General features: G+C 41.5%; 1 protein-coding gene across 1 annotated transcript in view; it reads right to left on the reverse strand.

The window, feature by feature from the left end:
* The window catches only part of KIAA0319L (KIAA0319 like), a 102,197-nt gene that overhangs the window by 56,546 nt on the left and 23,922 nt on the right, over positions 1 to 21,729 (reverse strand). Inside the window, exon 2 of the mRNA XM_065873584.1 lies at positions 10,574 to 11,088. Coding sequence (XP_065729656.1) covers positions 10,574 to 11,088 — 515 coding nt within the window. The remainder of the gene's footprint in view (positions 1 to 10,573; positions 11,089 to 21,729) is intronic.

Below are 21,729 nucleotides of genomic sequence, written 5' to 3' on the forward strand. Positions count from 1 at the left end.
CCACAACTACTGAGCCTGTGCTCTAGAGCCCGCGAGCCACAATTACTGAAGCCCTCATGCCCTAGAGCCTGCACACCACAACTACTGAGCCCACACGCTGCAACTACTGAAGCCTGCGTGCCTCTAGGGCCCATGTGCCACAACTACTGAGCCCGCGTGCTGCAACTACTGAAGCTCAAGCACCTAGAGTCCGTGCTCTGCAACAGGAGAAGCCACCACAATGAGAAACCCACGCACTGCAATGAAGAGTAGCCCCCACTTGCTGCAACTAGAGAAAGCCTGCATGTAGCAATGAAGACTCAATGCAGCCAAAAACAAAACAAAACTGTTATGGTTACTAACAAAAATCCTACTAGAGGAAAGACAGTATCTTTCTGCAGTAGCAAAGCCAGTGGAGCTGAAAGATACATCCCAACCCAATTCTCAGTAACATCCCAACCCATATTCTCAGAATATGGCAGGGTTTATCTTTGTAATAGTTAGTTACAAAGTTATGTCTTCTCAGAATCTCCTTGAGAAACTAAGACCACCCATGAAAGGAGAAAGGGGGAGGGATGACAGGAGTGCTAAATAAGATATGGCTGGTTTTGAGACTGTTTTTCCTGTGGCTCAAGTTCTGCCAATTAGCAAGGAGCTGTTAATGGATCCATAACAAAACCCTCTTCACTTCATAACCTAACTTACAAAGTAGTCAACAAACACATTTTCAAATTCATTTCACACAGTAAAAAAAACATAATCACATCAACAAAAGACAAAAACCACATGATCATCTCAATAGATGCAGAAAAAGCATTTGATAAAATTCAACATCCATTCATGATAAAAACTCCTACCAAGGTGCATATAAAGGGAACATATCTCAACATAATAAAAGCCACTTAAGACAAACCCACAACCAACATAATACTAAACAGTAAAAAGCTGAAAGCCTTCCCACTAAATTCTGGAACAAGACAAGTATGCCCACTCTCATCACTCTATTCAAATAGTATTGGAAGTCCTAGCCACAGCAATCAGACAAGAAAAAGAAATAACACATATCCAAACCAGTAGGGAAGAGGTAAAATTGTTATTATATGCAGGTGACATGATACTCTATATAGAAAACCCTAAAGACTCCACACAAAAGCTATTAGAGGGGCTTCCCTGGTGGCGCAGTGGTTGAGAGTCTGCCTGCCGAGGCAGGGGACACGGGTTCATGCCCCGGTCCGGGAAGATCCCACATGCCGCGGAGCGGCTGGGCCCGTGAGCCATGGCCTCTGAGCCTGTGCATCCGGAGCCTGTGCTCCGCAACGGGAGAGGCCACAACAGTGAGAGGCCCGCGTACTGCAAAAAAAAAAAAAAAAAAACTATTAGAACTGATAAATGAATTCAGCAAGGTAGCAGGATACCAGATTAATATACAGAAACCAGTTGCATTTCTTTACACTAACAATGATATTATCAGAAAGAGAAAGTTTAAAAAATCCCATTTAAAATCACATCATGTGAAGACCAGATACTATAAAACTCTTAGAGGAAAACATAGGCAGAACACTCTCTGACATAAATTGCAGCAAGATCTTTTTTGATCCACCTCCTAGAGTAATGGAAATAAAAATAAACAAATGGGACCTAATGAAACTTAAAAGCTTTTGCATAGCAAAGGAAACCATAAACAAAGCGAAAAGACAACCCACAGAATGGGAGAAAATATTTGCAAATGAAGTGAACAACAAGGGATTAATCTCCAAAATATACAAACAGCTCATGCAGCTCAATATCAAAAAAAACCAAACAACCCAATCAAAAAATGGGCAGAAGACCTAAATAGACACTTCTCCAAAGAAGACAAACAGATGGCCAACAGGCATATGAAAAGATGCTCCATACAGCTAATTATTAGAGAAATGCAAATCAAAACTACAATGAGGTATCACCTCACACCAGTCAGAATGGCCATCATCAAAAACTCTAAAATAATAAATGCTGGAGAGGGTGTGGAGAAAAGGGAACCCTCCTCCACTGTTGGGGGAGGATGTAAATTGGTGCAGCCACTACAGACAGCAGTATGGAGGTTCCTTAAAAAACTGGAAATAGAACTACCATATGATCCAGCAATCCCACTCCTGGGCAGATATCTGGAGAAAACCATAATTCAAAAAGATACATGCACCCCAGTGTTCACTGCAGCACTATTTACAATAGCCAGAACATGGAAGTAACCTAAATGTCCATCGATAGATGAATGGATAAAGAGGATGTGGTACATATATACAATGGAATATTACTCAGCCATTTGCAGCAACATGGATGGACCCAGAGATTGTCATACTGAGTGAAATAAGTCAGACACAGAAAGACAAATATATGACGTCGTTTATATGTGGAATCTAAAAAAAAGGGTACAAATGAACTTATTTACAATACAGAAGTAGAGTCACGGATATAGAAAACAAACTTATGGTTACCAGGGGATGGGGAGGGGGATAAACTGGGAGACTGGGATTGACATATATACAACATCTTATAATAAACTATAATGGAAAAGAATTTTTTTTTTTTTTTTGCGGTACGCGGGCCTCTCACTGTTGTGGCCTCTCCCGTTGCGGAGCACAGGCTCCGGACGCGCAGACTCAGCAGCCATGGCTCACGGGCCCAGCCACTCCGCGGCATGTGGGATCCTCCCAGACCGTGGCATGAACCCGCGTCCCCTGCATTGGCAGGCGGACTCTCAACCACTGCGCCACCAGGGAAACCCCAGAAAAGAATTTTTAAAAGAATGTAGATACATTTATTTATACATACATATGTATAGATATATACATTTATACATAACCAACTCACTTTGCTGTACACCTGAAACTAACACGATAAATCAACTGTACTTCAAAAAAAAAAACAAACCCCAGATAATCAGATAAAAGAGCCAGAAGATTTAGAAGATTAGAGGAGAAAGAGTGCAGGTATAGTGAGAAAAAAATAAGGAAAAAGGATTATGGTTCAGGCACTAATACTTCTGAAAAAGGAAACGTAAAATAGCAGGGATTTTTGCATACCCACACACAACAAGGAAACAGGCTGCCCAGTTTTTCTCTTGATGCAACAAGCCACTCATGTAAGATCAGAATGGCGGGGGTTGGGGGGCGTTGAGGGGGCACTTATTGAATATATGCACACAGTACAGGAAGGGTCTAGGTCAGTGAGGGATGAGAAACCCACAAAACTTGTCCAGGCCAGAGGGCTGGAAGGGGGTCTGGGGCTTAAAAATTTTTGGTGTCTGCTGCTCAGATAACTGAGAATGAGAATCTGGAGAAAACTAGGTCCTGAGAGATTCCAAATTTGTCAGGAAGTAATAGCCAGAAGAATAAATGAACCCTTGGTAAAAATTTCACAAGCCTAAAGGATTAAAGGGAAGATTTTAAAACAAAAACCAAAAGAAAGCAACCAAGCAAAAAACCTTAAAAAACAAACCAAAACAAAACAAAATTATGGATGAAGGGAAACAGAACTGCTTGGGTTTCTGTCCTTGGTTATGCAAGGCTCTTCTCTGTTGCTGCCCACACCCCACGCCTCTACCTTGGGATAAGAGCTAAGTAAGTTCCAACCTTCTGTAAAGTCAGCATAAGAGTTTTGCTTGGGGATAAAAGGCAGCAGAGAGGTGTCCAAGAGCTTGGCTCACTTATCCTTCTCAGTCGTCTGTTCTACAGAAAGCCACCGGCTTGCAGGGGTTGAAATGCTGTAATATTGACTAGAAACGGGGAAATGGTGCCGGTAGAGAAAGGAGCACCTCAGTTAAAGTCAAACCTTACGTGTGGGGATACCTAATTGGACCTTCATTCCCTGGGCTCAAAGAGAACACTCCTCCTTTCACAAAGCAGGATTGGCAGCAATTAACAGCCAGTGGCTCAACTCCTCGTACTGTAAATGTGCCAGTACCCAACTAACAAGCCTTCATGCCCCTCCCGCCAACAATTCAGAGGTTCATGATCCAGAAAGGATGAAATACTTCAACCAAGCAGTACAAGCCTCTCCTTCTCTAAGTTGAGAAAGGGGAATAAATTGATGACATTCCTTTCCACTTCTGGAATTGCTAAAGGTCCACAATACCTACTCTTGAATGCAATATATATATGTTTTCAAAAGAATGAAAAATGCTACTGACAACCCCATGCATTTGCAACTCTGCAAGCATTTCAGGCAAGACAGGAGTAATATATGATACAATTTCTTCCTCCTTTGGATGCAGACTTGCTTGACCTACCTTAGTGAAAACAGTACAAACTAAAATTTTAGTACAAACTATTGCTGCTAGTCAGTCATCCCCAATTAGAAGGAGATCTGCAGTACATACATTTCTCTTACTCTCCCTAATGTATTGAGCCAGAAGTTTGAACTCCAAGTCCTCTCCTAAAAGAAATGCCTAGCAATTAACTATTCTGAATGTACAAGAAGTTCCTACCACCCTTCCAGAGCTATCCATGGCCTTCAGCATGAGAATCAAGCTCCTAAGCATGGCATATAAGGTCAAATGTAACTTGTCTGGATCTGAAGACTTCACTTTGCCCCATTTTTCAGCAATGCTTGCAGTTCCCAACATGTGATGCGAAATGCCTATGTGCGACACTGCACAAAGCCCACTCCCACTCCTAGGGCTTCAAAGTTCAAGTTCAATATTCCTCCCCCCATGTCCACCCACTCTCCATGTTAGACCATAAAGCCTGAGTCCCTGTTCACTAGCAGCAATTTATTGCCACTGCCTATGACTGGTGAACAACAAGAAAAAGAACTCCCCAGCCAACACAACTTCAGGATCCTCCCTCCAGCATATACCTGAATTTTGTAAGGCCTAAGTTTGAGTTTTTATCATTTTCCAGAAGACCGTCAGGCCTAAATCTACAATAGTTCTCATTTTACTGGTCCAATTTTATTGATCATCATTATCCTGTGGTGTGCTAGAGCCAGGTCATATGCCGACTGTGTTCATCTCTGCCAACTCTGTGTTCAGTGACTTCATGTTGGTAGCTTGAAATTGGTCACGGTGGTAGTATTTACACCATGAAAACTGGCAAAGTCTACAACTCAGGGCTTGACTTTGTTTTCTGGGGGAAAACCCAGTTGTGAACCATTTACCACACCACACTGTTATCCCTACAATGATCTATACTTCCTCTCCTTTAAAACCCAACCTCCTTTTCTTCCAAATATTCAATTCAAATGATCAGAAAGTCACCTGTACACTCAACCATTTCATGTTTTGTTCCCTATACCTCCTGCAGGAGAGGCTACATAAATTCTCAGGATCTGGTGGCAAATGAAAATGTGGGCTTCCATGTTCAAAAATTAAGAATTTCAAGATAATGAGAACAGAGCATTAAATCAAGAACAAGGCCTTTCTAAGTGTGGGGACTGCACAGGTCACATGCCCATAAAGTGATCCCTGATCTTCTACTCTCTTTTTTTTTGGCCGTACCACATGGCACGTGGGATCTTAGTTCCCCGAGCAGGGATTGAACCCAAGCCCCATGCATTGGAAGCTCGGAGTCTTAACCACTGGACCACCAGGGAAGTCCCTGACCTCCTTTTTTTTTTTTTTAAACATTCACAGAATTTTTTAAAATTAATTAATTTATTTTTTATATTTATTTTTGGCTGTGTTGGGTCTTCGTTTCTGTGTGGGGGCTTTCTCCAGTTGCGGCGAGCAGGGGCCACTCTTCATCGCGGTGCACGGGCCTCTCACTGTCGCGGCCTCTCCTGTTGCGGAGCACAGGCTCCAGACGCACGGGCTCAGTCATTGTGGTTCATGGGCCTAGCTGCTCTGTAGCATGTGGGATCTTCCCGGACCGGGGCACGAACCCGCGTCCCCTACACTGGCAGGTGGATTCTTAACCACTGCACCACCAGGGAAGCCCTGACCTCCTATTCTTAAGTGTAAGCCTGCCCTCCCCTGAGGATACTGTTTCCCACCTATCTCTGCAATAGGATGGCTACTTATTCTCCCACGCTTTAGGATTAAAGGTAGGTTGCTATTTTATTTGCTCCCCTTCTCAATGCCTTTGCAAATCATTACTCTTCTGTCTTCTTTGTAAAAACATCTTCTCCTTTGCTATCTTGCTGCACAATACTTCAACTCTCATCATAGCTGTCATCTATCAACTTACTCATTACTCCTCCTACTTTACTGAAGGCTTTGACATCTGGATCTCAGAATTCCTCTTCACTGCAAGTCTTGCCTCAAGAGTAAGCAGATTAAGAGGACAGACTCCGGATAGAATCAGACTGCTGGGTTCAAGTCCTGGTACTACCACATATAGCTATGTTGCCATGTTCCTTAACCTTTCTTTTCCTGAGTTTCCTCATTTATAAAATAAAGATGGTAATAGTAATTCACAGGATTTGTTGCATAGGTTAAAAGGGTTGATTCGTGTACAGGGTTCGAAATAGTACCTGACATAGTACTAAGTACATAGTACTTACTAATAGTAGTAAGTACTCAGTAAACATTAGCTACTACTGCTGTCATCATTATCATCATCCTTATTAAAGTCTATCTCAATGTCTACATGGATAACTCATTCAACATGTTCTATGAGCTCCCTGTCACCAATAAATTTCTTCTCTGCTCTACCCCAGCAACTCTCTTCCATAGCTTCACCCTAGATCCTCTAATCACCATATCTTCTCCACCTCCAGAATATTAAATTCAAATATCTCACTCTCTGACGACTACCTTCTGTCCTTCCAGCACATTTACCTGTCCCCCTATATCTGCTTCCCATCATCGAACCTCTGAATGCCAGACTCCTCTACTGAATCTCTTTCAGCCCCTCCTATTTTTGTCTCTTTTCCTTTCTTCTTCTATCTCTCTTTCATCCACTCTCTTGACAACAACCTCAGTCTCAACGCCCCAATTTCCTTCTATACAAAATTGGCAAAGTTCTAATCTTGGATGAATCAAACTATCAGGCTTTTCTTGACAGGGTTGCTGAGAGCTACTGAGGAGAATCATACAACTATAATTATAAATTCATGGTCTCCACCTTCAATGACACCCAGCAATCTTTCTATTTCCTTACCTAGTTTACAATCTCCTACCCCTCACAATGGCCATTTCAGGCCTTTACCACTCTCTCCAGACCTCTCATTTTCCTGCCTACTACCCACCTAACACCACTCCACCTACCTCTGCTTCTACTTTCAATAAATGATCTATCCCACTTCAGAAAAAACAAGAATGAGATTAGAACTACCACAATTTCCTCCTATCAAACCTAAAAGTCCACCTTAGCCGCATCTATATCCACCCATTTCTTCCTTCCTATCACAATGAAGGAGATGTCTCTCCTCCTGCTTAAGGCTAATCTTGTGCTCTGGATTCTTTTTTGTTTTTTAATAAATTTATTTATTTTTGGCTGCATTGGGTCTTCATTGCTGCACACAGGCTTTCTGTGTGTGTGCGTGTGTCAGGCACTGCCTTTTTAAAAACTTATTTTGCAAAGTTGCAAACATAGTATAGATTTCCTAAATACTCTTCACCTTGTTTCTCCTAAGGTTAACATCTTACATATATATTGAAGCCAGAAAATTAACATTCATATAGTACTGTTAACTAATCACCTTATTTGAATATTGCCTGTTTTCAGTGGAAAAAGTCTTTTTTCTTGTCCATGACTCATCCAGAATCCAACACTGCATTTAGTTGTATCTCCTTTGTTCCCTCCAGTCTATGACAGTTCTGTCTCTCTTTTTCATGATCTTGACATATTTGAAGACTACTAGTTTTGTAGAAGGTCCTTCCATTTGGGTTTTTTTTTTAAACATCTTTATTGGCGTATAATTACTTTACAATGGTGTGTTAGTTTCTGTTTTATAACAAAGTAAATCAGCTATACATACACATATATCCCCATATCTCCTCCCTGTGTCTCCCTCCCACCCTCCCTACCCCACCCCTCTAGTTGGTCACAAAGCACTGCGCTGATCTCCCCATGCTATGTGGCTGCTTCCCACTATCCATTTTACATTTGGTAGTATATATAAGTCCCTGCCACTCTCTCACTTCGTCTCACCTTACCCTTCCCCCTCCCCGTGTCCTCAAGTTCATTCTCTACGTCTGAGTCTTTATTCCTGTTGCGCGGACTTTTTCTCTAGTTGCGGTGAGGGGGGCTACTCTTCGTTGTGGTGCGGGGGCTTCTCCTTGTGGTGGCTTCCCTTGTTGCAGAGCACAGGCTCTAGGCACGCCAGCTTCAGTAGTTGTGGCTCGCGGGCTCTAGAGCACAGGCTCAGTAATTGTGGCACGCGGGATTAGCTACTCCACGGCACGTGGGATCTCCCGGACCAGGGATCGAACCCGTGTCCCCTGCATTGGCAGGCGGATTCTCAACCACTGCGCCACCAGGGAAGCCCTGTGCTCTGGATTCTAACCCACCTGCCTTATAAGGCGTGGTTCCCAGACTAGCAGCATCAGCACTCTAGGAACCTGTTACAAATGCAAATTCTCAGGCCCTACTCTAAACCTACTGAATCAGAAACTTTGGAGCTTGGGCCCAGCAATCTGTTTTGAACGAGGCCTCCAAGTGATTCTGACACTTGTTAAAGTTTGAGAACCTCAGCTCTGAGGGAGTATTTATCATTTATCCCCTTTCCTGTATCTTCAACTGCCTTCTTTAGTGAGATGGTTCCCTTGCCTGAAGAGCCTCCTACTTGATTGCTCCATGTACATTCTTGCACTTCTCCAGTCTACTCACCACACAAAACATATCTGATCATTTAATTCCCTGCTTAAGATAAACTAATACTTTAAGAAGGCCTCAAGGTTCTGCACACCTCTGAAGCCTGTTCTTTCTCCACTAGCTCTCCTGCTCTGTCTGCCAAGCAAGACCAGTCTCTCCCAACTTCCTGATCTTCCAATTTTCTAGGGCACCTAACCAACTCTGAAATTGTTATTCCTTCTGCCTGAATTACTCTTTGCCTGTTTCTTTTCCGAATTCCTACTTCTACTTTAAGTCTCAGCTTAAGCTTTCCTTACTTAGGGTGGCCTAACTTTACCCCTCAGTCTCAATTAGGTCTCTGTTAGATGCTCTTAGAGCACTCCACTTACCCTCTCATGATGTGCATCAAGCTTATAATTATTTATCATAAACGTCATGTCTATTTTCCTTGTCAGAGGGTAAGCTCCATTAGCGCAGGAATCATGATCTTATTTGCTATAATATTCCTAGTGCCTTGCTTTTAGTACGGGACCTTGCAGACAGTAAATGTGTAACCAAGCCTTTGCATACACTGGATCTCCCTCCAGAATGTTTTTTATTACCTTTAAACCCCTAGTGAAATCCTCCACATGCTTCAAGAAATAAGTTAAGCATCTCAGTGAAGTCTTCCCTGTACATACACATCACCTGCCTGCTCAGGAGGATCGCTTCTTCGTTTGTGCTCCTACTGTTCCTAAATCAACGAATGCAATAATTATACACTATCATAAATACCCATCTTCATGCCTGAGTCTCCACTAGACTGTAAACTCCCTGAGGGCACAGATCATGTCTTGTTTACCTTTACCTCTCTAGCGCTTCGAAAAGTACCTGACATTTATAATAAATGTCCATAAATGTTTATGGGCATGTTGAACCTAACACTGTATCTCTAATATTGCACTGAAAGGTTTTTCCTTAATATTAAATCTGGGTTCCAATTCTAACTTTGTTATTCATTAGCTGTATGATCAAATTGTTTAACCTCTTTGGGCCTCAGTTTCCTCACTAGTAAAACGGGGCTAATAATACATACTTGGAAATATTGCTATGAGAATTAAACAAAATGACATAATATAACGATTAGCACACACAGTGCCTAGCATGCAGTAGCCTCCCTAGTATGGCTTCAACTTGATAGAGACAACTAGGACAAAACAAATACAAAAATAAGTCACAGCAATCAAGGGAGAACGAGCACAGAGTGATTCATTCCTTTTAATCATTCGCCCAGGAAGATCAACAATGAAGAAACATAATAAGCAGAATAAACTCTACCGGTGGTATCTCCCTTGGCATACAAAGCTTGGTAAGAATTCACCCGAGACCTCTTGGCTAATGGCCACATCCAGCTCCCCAGCCCGGCAGGTCAGGTCTTCATCTGCAATACCAGGCATGGTTACTTCAGAGTTGAATAGAAACTACCTCCTAAGGAATGTGTTTACAGGAGGGAGATGGGGGAGGAGGAGGAGAACTTGACTGCAACTACATCAATCAAGTGTTCTGCAATCTGGCAGAAAACACTGCAGAATTGTTGGTGGAGACTAACGCCCACACAACTGCACTCACCTGTAGCCAAGAGCCAGCTTAGACTAGATAATGAGCAGCTTTCTGCCTTTACCAAAACAGTGGTCAGACTTGCACGGAAAGAACATCTCTAAGGTCAAATTACCGTGAACATCTGGGCAGCAGCACCTACTAAGATGACACCAAGCAGCTTTATACATACACTCCTTAGCCTAGGAGCACCGCCCACAAGCACCAGCTTCATAGCTCATGTATGCGCCAAATGTAAAAGCAGATTAAACAATTTCTTTGCTCCTTATTCATAATATGCTTACCTCTGCAGAGCTAGTGGTATTCAGATCACCTCGCTCATTCATTTTAGAAGGCTGTGTCACTGTAGCTACTTCTTCACTGGGACTCTCTCTCTTCCGAAGCTTCCTGATGAAGCTCTGCTGGTCACTGGAAGATAAAGTAGGTCTGAGTGGAGTTCTGGGTGGGCTCTGCCTCCTCCAAGATACCCTGCTCCAAGCTAGCCCCAGAATATGTGGAACATCATCTTCAGGTAGAAAGTCCAGGTCATCTGCAGTTTGGAATTTTTTTAAAAACACCAGCATAGAATTGGAAGAGTCTGTCCTAAAAGCCTGGCAGCTCTGGGGCCTGCTACAGTCTGCCTGAATGCACATCCCTTCTAACCACCAAAAGGCATGACAGGCAGAGTCCTGGCAGCAGGCAGCCCAACATGTCTGCAGAGGGGGGGTTCCTTCAAGAAGCCAGAGGTGATTTTCTCCCCCAGATCTCAGGCCAACTCCAAACTGTGTCTTCGCCTGCTGGCACCTGCTCTCCTTGGCATCTAAAAACAAAGAATGAAAACATTTTAAAATGAAATAAAAGCAGAGACTACAGCTCTGTAAAGAGTCCTGAATTCTAACATTTGAGGCTGTTTTGAAGACTGGTTTTTAAGAGGCTGGGAAAGCTGTCTAGTAAGTGGAATAAAAGACACAAAAGAGAGAGTTTTTTGGCTCAGGATATTTTAGCTTGTAGAAGTACTGCTCCACATTCATCACTGGCTCCCCTCCTCAATGAGTCCCTTGCATGTAGACCTTTTAAACAGAACTCCAGTTCATGAAACAGAAAAAACAAAACAAAAGAGCTCTTCTGATGGAAGTGTACTGAAGGATGGGGGCAGAGTCCCACCACTTGACCTCACATTCACCTCTAAGGCATTTCTCAGGGACAGTATGAAGATTATGGGACCAGAAGAGCAGCCAGCTGAAGAAGATGGAGTACTCTGCCCACTGACCTGGCAACAACACAAACTGAGTACTCCTGATCTACTGCAGGATTCAGGTTCATCCATTCTCTAATCAATGGTTTACCAAAGTCAGGTGGTTTTGCATATCACAGCATCAACCAGAGCAGTAGTCAGTCAAGCTTACCAAAAATTTTAATCATGAGAGGTATTCTGCTAGAATGAACTTCTAAGTTCTAAGCCGTGTCATAATAAGAAATATTGGAGGCTAACACAACATTGTAAAGCAACCATACTCCAATAAAAATTAATTTAAAAAAAAGAAAAAGGAATAGGAGTACAACAGTGACGTACTGTGGTTAACCTAGATAACATGGTCCAAAATTCCGGCTAACGTCACTTACAGATAAACTTTTGAGCCATTGAATGCTTTCAGGCATGGTATTGATTTTCCTGAAATATCACCTCATTTCTGTTTTCTTAGATGAAATAAAGTCAAAGCATGGTCTGAATTAAAGTTTTTATACAGAGTTCATTTTAAGGTTTTAGTTATATAGGTGTCTGTAACCAGCTATGGTCAGGGTTATACAAAGCCAGAACCAGGATGAGGCAAGAGAGATGCCTCAGGCACACTCTTAGAGGAGTCATGTAAGTGCAGGGTTGGCCTACCCTCACCTTTTTTTTTTTTTTTAAATATTCATTTATTTGGTTGCATTGGGTCTTAGTTGCAGCATGCGAACTCTTAGCTGCTGCATGTGGTATCTAGTTCCCTGACCAGGGATCGAACCCCAGCCCCCTGCATTGGGAGTGCAGAGTCTTAGCCACTGGACCACCAGGGAAGTCCCAGCTTACCCCCATCTTGAGAGTGAGTGTTTTCTGAAATTTCATACCCTAGGTACCTCTTTCTTCACCCTAGCCCTAGCCCTGGGGTTATAGCATAAAATTTTATTGTAGAATTACATATAGAAAATATATAGTAGAACCAAACCACTGAACAGATGGATAGTCATGTCTACATGTACACATAACTGAAAAAGGGCTAAGACTGACTAAAGCAACAACTGGATAATCTGCCAAAGCCATCATGACTCCCAGGAAACAATTACTAAATGTGGACACCGGTCAACTGAGAGATAAGAGAAAAACAGGCAGCCTTCTGGATTATGGAGTCAAGCACTATGGAAGCCAATCTGCCACTGTTCTTTCTTTCTTTCTTTTTTAAAATGTATTTATTTTTTATTTATTTATTTTTGGCTGCGTTGGGTCTTCATTGCTGCACGCAGGCTTTCTCTAGTCGCGGCGAGCGGGGGCTACTCTTCGTTGCAGTGTGCATGCTTCTCATTGCGGGGGCTACTCTTCGTTGCAGTGTGCATGCTTCTCATTGCGGTGGCTCCTCTTGTTGCGGAGCAAGGGCTCTAGGCACGCGGGCTTCAGTAGTTGTGGCATGTGGGCTCAGCAGCTGTGCTCGCAGGCTCTAGAGCACAGGCTCAGTAGTTGTGGCGCACAGGCTCAGCTGCTCCATGGCATGTGGGATCTTCCCACACCAGGGATCGAACCCGTGTCCCCTGCATTGGCAGGCGGATTCTTAACCACTGTGCCACCAGGGAAGTCCCTGCCATTGCTCTTTAAACAAAAAGAGAGAAACATGGGCACCAACCTAACATCAGACAAGACAATTTAGAGGCCAGAAAAAAATAGAACTTACTTAAGAAAAGATGAATAAATAGAAACTATGAAAAAAATGAAGTTACCAAGAGCTATGGAAATGCTCATTTCCTCATCCACCTTCCTAAAATGAATCTTGGTAACAGCTGAGTGTACAGAGTTTGCTGAAATCAGTAAATTGTTACATCAGTAACTACTTTCAGTTACCTTTACATCAACTTTCCATCATTCTTCTCAGAAAAAGTCTCTCATATTTAATATAGTGAAAAGGTCCACAAAGATGAAAATAGCTTGCAGTTTTCTATAAGCCACTATTTTATTTAATTTTTTTTAATGTACTGTAACCTCCACTTCTGCCCTTGAAGGAGAAATTGCCATAGGACTTGCTTTCCTACCATGAGAAACTAGAAAACTACACAAAATATAAGCAACAATTGTTTTTGGACACTGAACAACATGTGGTCTGGGGCTGTGATCCCAGAGAGAAAGGAAATAAACAAGGGTTGAGCCCTAGGACCACCTTGGCTTTCCATTTACAGGATAGGCATGCTGCAGACTGTGTAACAGGAAGAACCCAAGCAGAGTAGGGTGGTCTTGCTGAGTTGAGGAAACAGAGTTCAGGGTGACTATGATAGCTAGAGACTACCGGAAAGGAGGAAGCTACACAGAGAAAGACCTCCAGACAGTTGGACAGTGGTTCCCTTGGTATAATACTAATTTACACCAAGTGTAGGTTAAAACTGCATGAAAGTTTAGAAAGTATTTTGAACTAAATGAAACTGAAAACAGAACATATTAAAATTAGTGGGATGCAGTTAAAGCAACATTTAGAGGGACATTTATAGCTTTAAATGCTTATTTTGGAAAAGAAGAAAAGTCTAAAATCAATGATCTAGAAAGACACATAGGGAGAATGCCATGTGATGACAGAAGCGGAGATTGAAATGATACAGTTGCATGGCAAGGAAAGTCAAGGACTGACAGTGACCACCAGAAGCTAGGAAGAGTCAAAGAAGGATTCTACTCAGAGTCTCAGAAGGAACCAACCCTGCCAACACCTTGATTTTGGACTTCTAGCATCCAGAACTATTGGCCTAAGCAGTGTTCTCTGCCCTTGCATGGAAGAATACTTCAGAAGACAGATGGCTCCAAGACTACCAAGAGCCTGGATCTAGGGATTCTTGACATTTGGGGATGAGGCTATGGCCTCTACCCAGATTGAATGAAGATACCTGGATGCCATTCAATGGACATGTACAGAGATATGATGTTGGAAATCTATAGGAATCTGTTGTTATGGGGCTTTTCTCTCTTTCAAACCAAAATTAACAGCCCAACTGGAGCAAGGGGCAGAGCCCTGGATGGAAGTGTGAGAAGTTCCACCAGGTACCTGTGCAGTCCAGGTGTACGGGTTTGAAACAAAGATGTCAGCCCTAAAGCAAAATACTTCTGAACCGTCTGCTCTGAAAGCGCAAACAAAAAGTGTCATAATTGATATAGGCCTGAAGTGGGAGGACAGAAGCTCCATAGAGAAGTAGTACTATAATGTAGGAAAGTCTTCAAATTCCTCCTTTATTAGACACCAGAGATATCATACTGGTAAGAAATCCCATAAACATAAACAATGTTTGATAGCCATTATGAGCAGCTCATTTCTTTTAATCATCATAAAATTCACATAAGAAAACAACTTTATAGATGTACTGAATGTGGGAAATTCTTCAAGAAGCACTCAAAATTATTAATCATTAGAGAATTCATTCTAGAGAAAAACCCTATAAATGCAATGCATGTGGAAAAGCTTTCAGAAAGAACTCTATCCTTTTAGGTCATCAGAGAATTCAGACCAGTCAGAAACCCTTACAAATGTAAAGACTGTGAGAAAGTCTTTGCTCAGAAGGCAGCCCTTACTCATCATGAGAGAATATATAGTGGAGAAAGGCCTTTTATATGTAATGAATGTAGGAAAGCTTTCAGGGATAACGCAACGGTGTTGGAACATAAGAAAAGCCATGCTGGTATGATGAATGCAGAAAAGCCTTTAGGAAGAGCTCAACTCTTATTAATCATCAAAGATGCATACAGGAGAGAAACCCTATAGCTGTAGTAAATGTGGAAAATCTTTCAGGTATACATCCTTTGCTGGACGTCAGAAGACTCATAGTGGAAATAAACCCTACTGATGTAATGACTGTGGGAAAGCCCATATGAAGAGCTAGCTCAGTTTTTATTGGACATCAGAAAAGCCATACCAGAGAAAAGTCTTATAAACAAAATTAATATGGGAAGACTTTTCCCCAAAGTTCAGCCCTTAAACAACAAAAGATAATTCATAGCAAAGAAAGAGCCATGAAAAGTAGTTATTGTGGTAAATCACATAGAAGTAGTTTATTCCTTCTGAGCATCAAAGAGAAGACATTCAATAAATTATACATCTAACAAAAATATTCTGTGTACCTCTATCCCAGAGAACTTCCCACTTGTCAGGACTTCATTATAATATAGTTTGTACTGTAAAATATTTGAAGAACCTAAATGTCTATCAATATAGAAATAGTTACTACAGAATACTATATAGCAAGTGAAAAGAATTAGGTAGAGTTCTATATACAGCCAAAGAAATATCCCCATGATACCTTGTTAAGTTAAAAAAGCAAGTTGCAGAAAATTTATATATTATGGTCTTATTTATATTCTTTAAAATGAAGCTTTTTTGTTTGTAGATATACGCATTCAAAAAGATCCGGGAAAAAAAAAAAAAAATCCGGAAAAATAAAGGCCAAACTTTAACAGGAAAAAAAACAATGATCTTATGCTTTCATCATAAAAGACAGAAAAAAAAAGAGTAAAATATATCCAAGATAAGCAGAGAAAGGAAAAGATAAAGATAAGAGTAACCACTGAAACAGAAAACAAACAAAAAACAACAGAGAAAAATCAATGAAACCAAAATCTGGTTGTTTGAAAGGTCAATAAAACTGATAAAGCCCCAGTCAGACTGATGACAGAAAAAAGAGAAAAGTTACAAATTGACAATATCAGGAATGAAAGAAGGGTTATCATTACTGATTCATTAAACCAGGGGAGCCAACTATGGCCCAAGGGCCAACTCCAGCTGCTGCCTATTATTGTAAATAAAGTTTCACTGGAACATAGTCACATTCATTTATTTATGTATTACCTATGGCTGCTTCTGTTCTAATGGCAGAGCTAAGTAGCTGCAATAGAGTTATCTTAAGACCAGTAAAGCCTAAAATATTTACTGTCTGGCCCTTTAAGAAAGTTTGCCAACCCCTGGTATAAGAGAATATACTTTTGTTTGACTTACTATTTACTATTGAGTAGAGCCTAAATTTAGATGTTAACTTATAGAAGAGATAAGTTCCAAATGACTTTGATTTTTATAGAGATGTAAATTATTTCTGTCTGGTGTGAAAGATAACCTCAAAGCTTAAACTAATAAGGTGCCCTTACTTCCCATCTAGCTATTATCCTTATCTCCTTACTCATTCATCCATTCAAAAAAAATTTTTTTTTGGCTTTTTTTGGCCGCACTGAGCAGCATGTGGGATCTTAGTTCCCCGACCAGGGATTGAACCCGAGCCCCCTGCAGTGGAAGTGCGGAGCCTTAACCACTGGACCGCCAGGGAAATCCCCAACAAATATTATTGAGCATCTGTTTCATGCTAGGTATCTCTTTGATGGAGCTTATAATTTAGATGCGGGAGGCAGTGATTAAATAGACATAATAAACATAGAACTGCAAACTAATGGAGTGCTATGAAGGAAAGAAATTCAGTCTTTACAGAATAAAGGTAGCTAACTTTGGAACTTATTTATCAGATACATTATCATATATGTGACATGATATCAAAGATAGTTACTGTACATTGTTTGATGAAAAATACTGGAAATAACTTAGACATCCCTCAACAGAGAACTGGTTAAACAAACTAAGGAAGATTTATGCAGTTGCTGGGATGAATAAGGCCACTCTCTATAGTCCTGATATGAAATGATGTCCAGGAAACATTAAAACATTACGTGGAAAAAGAAAGGTGCATAGCAGTGTGTACAGTATGCTACAATTTGTGTGTGGGGAAAAAAGAATACAATTGTGTGTGTGTGTGTGTGTGTGTGTGTGTGTGTATATGCATAGACTATTTTTGGAAGAATATTCAAGAAACTGGCATGGTTGCCTTTAGGAGGGGAAACTAGGTAGATGAGAGACTTGTTTGTTCACTAAATACCCTTTTATACCTTTTGAATTTGTACAATGTATATGTATTATATCTGGAAAAATAAATTTTAAAAATATTAAAATTCTCAATGGCTTCACTCCCTTGAATGAATCAAAATCCTTAACATAACCTAAAAAGATCTTGTATGATCTGGACCCTGCCTACCTTTCTAGCCCCACCTTATATCATGCTCTCCCTCCTTCATCATGTTCCACCGCCAGACTTCATTCATTCTTCAAATGGACCACGCTCCCTCTCCTAACTGGGCTTTGTACATGCTGTCCCCGCTATTTGGAATTTTCTTGCCTCCTTTCCTTAACCAGTTAACTCCTCATAGGAGGTTGCAGTCAACCATCATTTCCTCAGAGAAGCCTCCATGCTAAGACAGGTCTCTCTAGTACACCCTTTGGGTCCTGTTGCCTCTCTCCTTCAAAGTAATCATAGCACTTATAAAGTTACATGTATTTGTGTGATCATCTGTTCAATGTCCTTCCCCCACAGCTTCACTGTCAGCTCCAGGATGACAGGATCACATCTGGCTTTTTTCCCCCCCTCACCACTGTATCTCCAATTCTAGCATAGGACTCGGCACATTACATTGTAGGTGATCAAAAACCCTTTTTGAATGAATGCACAAATAAATGCATGTATGCATGAAGGAAGTATTGAAAGAATGAACAAAGGAACTGTCAGATGGCCAGGTATTGAGAGGGTCATACTGAAGACATCCAGGCTGATGGCAGGATTTATTTATTTATTTATTTTTTGGCTGATTGGGTCTTTGTTGCTGCGTGCAGGCTTTCTCTAGTTGCAGCAAGCAGGGGCTACTCTTCATTGCGGTGGCTTCTCTTGTTGCAGAGCATGGGCTCTAGGCGTGCAGGCTTCAGTAGTTGTGGCTTGCAGGCTCAGTAGTTGTGGCACACGGGCTTAGTTGCTCTGCGGCATGTGGGATCTTCCTGGACCAGGGCTCGAACCCATGTCCCCTGGATTAGCAGGCAGATTCTTAGCCACTGCGCCACCAGGGAAGCCCTGATGGCAGAACTTTGAAAAGAGACGAGGCCCATATGCCACAATAAATGAGAGAGGGTGAATGACAGTTGGTAGGTGAGTAATGATTAGGGGTAAGAAGTGTTATAAACCTCAAAAAGAAGAAGTTTTTACATGAAAGTGGAGGAGTAATGTTCAAGAAATAACAGTGAGGAGTCAGCTCCACCTCCAAACTCAGAGGTAAATGGGATATGGGAGAATGAGCAACCACTGCCTGCAGGCTAGAGAGAAGTATTTCCCCAGAGAAAGCCAGGTCTCAGAACATTCTCTCTATCCAATGTCCTGACTGACGAGTTAGAGTATAGAGAGGGTTTAGTAACTCAGTGGATTCTTGTCACAGTTAAAAAGTTAGGAAGGGAGGGGTGGTAAGTGCCAGTGAGTTGAAAAGCACGAATTTATATGGGAACGTCAAATCAGACTCACACAAATCGTAATGGTTAAGGCACTTCACAGCAAGAAGAAAAGAAGATGGAAAAATATGATGAGGAACTGATGACAGGAATGGCTGCCTATCCATCCTTGGTATAAAATGGTGAAAGCTTCCAGGCAAGTTACGGAGGATGTCTTACCAATGGAATGCAGGGGAGAGGGGAACATATTTAGACTCCAGGGAAATGGTCAAGGGGATTTACGGAGATTACAAGGTCGAAGAGAAGGTAGCAAAAAATTCTAATTCCCTAGTTGTTACTAGCAGCTCTGGTTAAATTAAGATCTTGAAAGAGGAGGAGATAAAAGCAGGTGGGGAGGACTTCTTTTGCTTCCATGGCTCCGCAAAGAATGTCGCATAAGCTATACAACTATCTGGTAGTATAAAAGAGAAACGTCTCATAACCCAAACATTCTCCCTGCTTTGTGAGGTGACCTGGAAGCCTCAGTTACAGATCTCATCCACTACTCTGGGCTGGAGAGAACATGTTCAATGAGGGAAGGAACAACCTGCGGGTTCATACAGGATGTTCCAGATCCTCCCTACTTCACTTATACCTCTTGATTTCCAAATTCTTAAAAGTATCATTGGGCTTCCCTGGTGGCACAGTGGTTAAGAATCTGCCCGCGAATGCAGGGGACACGGGTTCGAGTCCTGGTCCGGGAAGATCCCACATGCCGCGGAGCAGCTGGGCCCTTGCACCACAACTGCTGAAGCCCGCGCGCCTAGAGCCCGTGCTCCGCGACAGGAGAGGACACCGTAAAGAGAAGCCTGCACACTGCAACGGAGAGTAGCCCCCGCTCGCCACAACTAGAAAAAGCCCGCACGTAGTAACGATGACCCAACACAGCCAAAAATAAAAATTAAAAAAAAGTATTAGTAAAGCTTAGTAATGGGTAAGATCTCTGATTCTTTTGAGTCTTATCTGACAATTTGATCCTTTGTATTAGCTCAAAGGAATAGAGCCTGGGAGAGAACAGATGATCAGAAGCACTTACATCTTCAACAGTGACCAGGAATAACTGATGAGGAACTGATGACAAGTAATGTCTGGGGGAGGTTAGCTGGCTTCAGTGTTGCTAAAAAAATTAATCCCAATAGTTCCCAATAAGGGGAGGAGGTACTCTGATCTGTTAGTTCATATGTTCAGTTAGTGGGAATTTGAGGGTTTTTTTAAAATTAAATGTTATTTAATGTTGCTCCATTATGTGTTCAATAACAAAAATGCGGGAGAGGGAACAGTTCTTTTTCATCTATTCAGTGGATCATAATTCTTCCTCTTAGATTAAAAGACAAGGGTTCTAGTTTCAGCTCTAGATCTATCATTTACTAGTAATTTAACCTCTGAAAAGTAATTTAACCTCTCTGAGATTCAGTTTTCATTATTGTTACTCTTGAGAAAAAGGAGGCATTAGAGGAGGAAGCAGGGAAGCAGTGGAAGAGTCAATATTGGATTCTACAAGTAACTTGGATAAAAGGTAAGATGAAAATAAGCTCCAGTTTTAGATCAGTTCCTCTCCTGCCCACACGGCCATAGCCTGGCTCTGCTCCCAGGGCCTAAACAAAAGTAATACTAAATCCTTATACCAAAAAGGGCTTACAGTTGGTAGAATCTTAGACTTTTCCTTTGGGAAAGTCTAGAACTCACTGTTAGTAGGAGCACAGAGAAAGCTTACCCAGGGTGAAAACGAAGGCAGAGCCAATCCCTTTCTTTCTAAAGTCTTGACAAAGCAGAGAATACAGGTCTCTCATATGAATTACCCGGAGGATCCCCAAAACAAGAGGCTCTGGAACTAACAATGCTTACTTAACATTACTACCTCTCAAAAGATAGAATTCTAATAATCTGGCACAAAATCTAGACCAGGTTTCATAATTCCAAGTAGCAGAGTAGAAAAGCCTATAGAATATAAGAATTACTGCCAGAAGGAAATTCATCAAATACTTTTAGAAAGCTGTGAACAACTCTGGAAATATTTAGACACTGCTGTTGCCTCCGGCATTCTTAAATCTCAGGTAACAAGCTTGACTTCTCCAGCTAACTTGGAAACTGTGCTGGCTGGCAACCAAGAAGGAAGTAGAGACAGAATGCCTGCTATCTTAGGAACTATACGGTTAAGGTCATTTGGGAATTCATACTTTAACCAAATTCATCAAATGGTATCCCAATGGGAGGTCTGAGATAGTGGGAATGGGAGTAGAGAGAATGCCCCACTGGTATTATCTGAAAAAAAAAAAGCAGCTGATAAATCTCCTGGGAACTGGGGGTGGGGGGTGCAGGGGGAACCAAGTTTCTGAGGAAAACTATACACGGTTAGGATATTTTATAGGCAAAATTTGCACGTACATTTTTCTTGGGGGGGTGAATTGCATCTTTATTTTCAATTAAGGTATCAAAGCACTTCCACTGATTATGAATATAGGCAATAAATCACAGTAGTATCAGATGTGTGACTTTGTCACCAAGGGAAACCATAGATGTTCTCGTGTTCCAATTGTCACACCTCAAAATAACATTAAAATTACAGTAGTTATCAGACCTAAAGCTACATCTTTTTTGTTATTACTAGAGTACACATACTACTGTATCACAAATTAGGCCTTTGAATATTATGCTAACTGTATATGACAATTTGGTTTATTTTCTATTTTCATTAACTCTTTTTCTTTTATTGGAGTATAATTGCTTTACAATGTTGTGTTAGTTTCTGCTGTACAATGAAGTGAATCAGCTATATGTATACATATATCCCCTCCCTCTTGGACCTCCCTTCCACCCATCCCCCATCCCACCTATCCAGGTCATCACAGAGCACTGAGTTGAGCTCCCTGTGCTATAGAGCAGGTTCCCACTAGCCACCT

The sequence above is a fragment of the Phocoena phocoena genome, chromosome 1, assembly GCF_963924675.1.
Source record: "Phocoena phocoena chromosome 1, mPhoPho1.1, whole genome shotgun sequence".
Lineage (NCBI taxonomy): Eukaryota > Metazoa > Chordata > Mammalia > Artiodactyla > Phocoenidae > Phocoena > Phocoena phocoena.